We start from the raw sequence: 4,428 nt of genomic DNA on the forward strand, positions 1-4,428 counted from the left end.
TCCTTCGAAAATGCGAGGGACCTCTCGCGTACATGGAGATTTACTTGCCAGACCCTTCACGAACACGGACCCTCATCGCGAACACGTAGGCTAAATGCTTGGAGCCCCATCTGATCGTTCCTTTACGCGAACGCGAGATCCCAATCGCGAATGTGTAGACTTAAGACTTCAGTGCTTCGTGAATGCGGGACCCTCTTCGCGAACGAATTACACAATTTTCTCCCCTGCCACCAGAACCCCTTCGTGAACGCGAGACTCCTCTCGTGAGTGCATAGAAGGAAACCAACAACTGAAACACCAGATTTTCTGTAATTCCAACAAGTCCAATTCTAGTCCGTTAACCATCCGAAATCCACCTGAGGTCCTCGGGACCTCAACCAAATATACTATCAAGTCCTAAAACATCATATGAACTAGCTGATCCTTCAAATCACATCAAACAACGTTAAAAATATGAATTGCACTCCAATTCAAACTTAATGAACTTTGAAACTTCAAACTTCTACAACCTATACCGAAACTTATCAAATCACGTCCGATTGGCTTCAAATATTTCACACACAAGTAATATTTAACATTATGGACCTACTCCAACTTCCGGAATTGGAATCCGATCCCGAAATCAAAAAGTTCACTCACGGTCAAATTTCCCAAAAATTCAACTTTTGCTATTTCAAGCCTAATTCAGCTATGGACCTCCAAATCACAATCCGGACAGGCTCCTAAATCCAAAATCACCCAACGGGGCTAACGAAAATGACGAAACTTCATTCCGTAGTCGTCTTCATACAATTCCAACTACGGTCAAATTCTTAAAATTTAAGCTTCCATTTTAGGGACTAAGTGTCCTAATTAACTCCGAAACCAAAAACAAAACCTCCCGACAAGTCACTTAAGCATAAAATGATATAGGATAAGCAGTAATAGGGGATCAGGGCTAATCCTCTCAAAGCTATACCTCCAAATCTTTCCGTTTAACACTTGGACAATCGCCATTTCAACTCGTTTCGGATATTATTACTTTCATAATCTTTTTGTATTCATATTTAATCTAGAAAAATGAAAGATTCCTATTTAATACTCCAACCATTTTATTTATGAAAAAAATTGTTTATTTTACTGTGACATTCTTTTATTATAGATCGCCTAAAAATACTAACATCTTGTTACAGCATTAAAAAACTTATTTGCTTTTCATTTTACATTTCTAAGTATCTATCTTCATAAATAAATTTGATAACGTGGAGAAGTGCATCATTAGCTACTCTTAAGGCTAATGTTTAAAACCTAGTCAGTATTTGCAAAGTATTTAAACCATGGTCATAACTTAAAAATTAGTATAGCTGTAATCACTTCCTAATTTAAGCAAAGGTCCACTTGATCTGTATTTTTTTTTTTTAAACCTCCAATTTTCAAGATGATATGGTGACTTCCTCCTTCATGTAGTCTAAGCTTGACAGGGATTGGAGTAGTGATGTCATAGAAACAGTGGGTGTATTGGGTATTATTAGGGATGGCAGTGGAAAGCTTGTCATGGCGTATGCCAATGCTCTTCACTTGTGCACTAACAATACAGTTGAAACATAAGCTGCACTTTTAGATATTGAGTGGATTGCTTTCAATAGAACCCACAATATAATTCTAAATATGGACTCTTTGTTACCTAATTAAATTTTGAAAACTGATTAGAAAATAATCTATCAAGGTAGAACATTTTCTTGTTTAGTAGCAAAAAATACCCTAATAATTATAAAAAAATCAGAAAGCTTACACTATAGAACATGGGGAGCAGGCGAGCAGCTATGAGTTAGAGTTGGATAATTGAGGAACGGGCACGTGATTTACAGCTGTAAAATATAAGTAGTAAATAAAAATTACTTTAAATATTAGTAAGATATTTTGTAGCATTTTTTTCTATTCAAAATCCTCTGTCATAAAAGCAAAAAAGAAAAAAGAAAAAAACTCTGTTGTCTTGTAAATATCCTTTGTTACAGAAGCGCATAGGGGTGGGCATAAAATCCGAAAAATCGAATTCCGAACCGGACCGAATTAATTCGGTATTTCGGTTTCGGTTTTTTCCGGTATTTCGGTCCAATTCGGTATTGCAATTTCGGTATTTCGGTACGGTCTTCGGTATTAAAATTCTGAAATTTCGGTATACCGAAATACCGAAAATCCGATTTTTAAAAGACATTTTCTTAATTATTACTGCCCAACCCATCGCCCCAGCCCCAAACACCCAGCCCATCGCCCCAGCCCCAAACCCAAACAGGCAAACACCCAGCCCATCGCCCCAGCCCCAAACACCCAAGCCCATCTTAATTCTTATGCCCAAGCCCAAGCCTAAACTCTAAAGGTCATTTGTCCAATTCAGATACAAAAGAGAAATCCTGATCTGCTTCTTCTTTCAGATCAGATCTAATTCAAATGGACGCTCTCGATTCTGTGTTCGATCCTCTTAGAGATTTCGCCAAAGACAACGTTAGGCTCGTCAAAAGATGTCACAAGCCTGATCGTAAAGAATTTACCAAGGTTGCTACTCGTACAACGATCGGTTTTGTTGTGATGGGCTTTGTTGGATTTTTACCAAGGTTGTTAATCGTAAAGAATTTACCAAGGTTCCGAGCTCCGACTCCTCACTCCTCACAAATTCCGGGCAAAGAAGATGCTGCTGTTGCGAACTTGCGATAGTATCAATTTTCAAAGGTATGTTTCTACTTTCTAGCGATGGAAATGAATTTGATGAAGATTTCTAGCGATGTTCTTTAGCGAAGATTAATTTTATATTCGAAACTCATTTCAAAGTCTGAGTCCAAATGCCCCACTGTTGGTATTCAAGGCATTGCTTGGGCTTTTGGGGGCATGATCTTTGCCCTTGTCTACTGTACTGCTGGCATTTCTGGAGGATACATAAATCCAGCAGTGACCTTTGGGCTGTTCTTGGCAAGGAAACTGTCGTTGACAAGGGCAGTGTTCTACATGGTGATGCAGTGTCTTGGTGCTATCTGTGGTGCTGGTTTGGTCAAAGGGTTCGGCAAAACTCTTTATCAAACAAAGGGTGGTGGTGCCAATATTGTAAATCTTGGTTACACAAAGGGATCAGGTCTTGGTGCTGAGATCGTTGGCACTTTTGTTCTTGTTTACATTGTTTTCTCTGCTACTGATGCTAAGCGTAGTGCTAGGGATTCACATGTCCCTCTTTTGGCACCATTGCCTATTGGATTTGCTGTGTTCCTGGTACACTTGGCCACAATTTCAATCACTGGTTTCTCTGCTGCTGCATCTTAGTTCATGCTTGCAGATGCTGTTCAGATGGTTTGGCTGTGTACTGTATTAAGTGTTAAGTTGTGTAACGTGTTGTGTAGTTGTGTACAGATTCAATTGTGTACTGTGTTAAGTGTTAAGTTGTGTAATGTGCAGTTGATTGCAGTATTGAACTGTCAATTGTGTTTAAGTTGTTTAATATAGTTGTGTAATGTGCATTGTGCAGTTGGCCAGCTTTTGCTTTTCACTTGTATACTAATACTGGCTTGCAGAATGCAGATTGTAATATTGTATAATATGATATACAGTATACTGGCGTGCAACTGCAGATTGTAAAGAAGTTGTTGTCTTGTTCAGCTTTTGCTTTTCACTTATTCAATTGTGCATGTGCCATCAGATTCAGATCAGCCATGTGCAGTTGTGCACTGTTATATATCGGAAAACAGATTCTTTTAGAGTGAAAATTTTAATTGTGCATGTGCACTGTTAGCATTGATTATTCATTGATTGTTAAACTGAAACCGTACCGAACCAAAATAAGAAATACCGAACCGTACCGAAATATTTTGGTATGGTATTTGGTATACACAATTAATAAATCGAATACCGAAATATCGAACCGAAATTCTTAAATACCGAACCGAAATACCGAACTCCCGCCCCTAGAAGCGCATGTGGTTTTGGAGGGCCAAAGTCCGTTGTTAGCCCAGCTATATAAATATCTTTTTGGTTTTTTTATTTGCTAAATGCCATTGGTGAATATACCTCAACTGTTAATAAAGTTTTAACTTTTGCTCCTAGCCCTAACAAAAACTCCCTTCCCCCCAAATCAATATCTTATTTATTTTCTATATCTTTCATAATATAAAAGAGATAAGCAAACCCATTAAGTTGAAGTCTTTTATTGAAAATTTAGAAAGAAAACAAAAGGCTACATAAACTTTAAGATTTACTACACAATCTTTTTTTTTTTTTCTAATTTTAAAAAACTCAATAATCTTTTATCAACTAATAATCTTTAGGGAAAATACTCTATTTGTGCAAAAATGCCTAATCCGTAAATAGAGAATGCTCCTCAGCAGCTATATTATGTGCCTAACATGACACCATTCTATTTCATACTATTCCAAGCTCCAAAGTATGAGCTTCTCCAGGACCAATGAG

At 37.6% G+C, this 4,428-nt stretch overlaps 1 protein-coding gene across 1 annotated transcript; it reads left to right on the forward strand.

Annotated features, from left to right (window-relative positions):
• The first annotated feature begins 2,427 nt into the window (after positions 1–2,427).
• On the forward strand, positions 2,428–3,720 carry LOC107825124 (aquaporin PIP1-2-like). Its single transcript, XM_075218533.1, has 4 exons — positions 2,428–2,601; positions 2,770–3,287; positions 3,491–3,546; positions 3,662–3,720. The coding sequence occupies exons 1-4, from the start codon at positions 2,428–2,430 to the stop codon at positions 3,718–3,720; spliced, it is 807 nt and encodes a 268-aa protein (XP_075074634.1).
• The last annotated feature ends 708 nt before the right edge of the window (positions 3,721–4,428 follow it).

This window comes from Nicotiana tabacum, chromosome 7 (assembly GCF_000715075.1).
Source record: "Nicotiana tabacum cultivar K326 chromosome 7, ASM71507v2, whole genome shotgun sequence".
NCBI lineage: Eukaryota > Viridiplantae > Streptophyta > Magnoliopsida > Solanales > Solanaceae > Nicotiana > Nicotiana tabacum.

Coding starts and splice junctions, on each gene's coding strand:
- LOC107825124 (XM_075218533.1), top strand. CDS start 2,428: ATGGACGCTCTCGATTCTGTGTTCGATCCTCTTAGAGATTTCGCCAAA. Junction 3,288..3,490: donor TTCTCTGCTGCTGCATCTTA/GTTCATGCTTGC, acceptor TGCATTGTGCAG/TTGGCCAGCTTTTGCTTTTC. Junction 3,547..3,661: donor TGGCTTGCAGAATGCAGATT/GTAATATTGTAT, acceptor ATGTGCCATCAG/ATTCAGATCAGCCATGTGCA.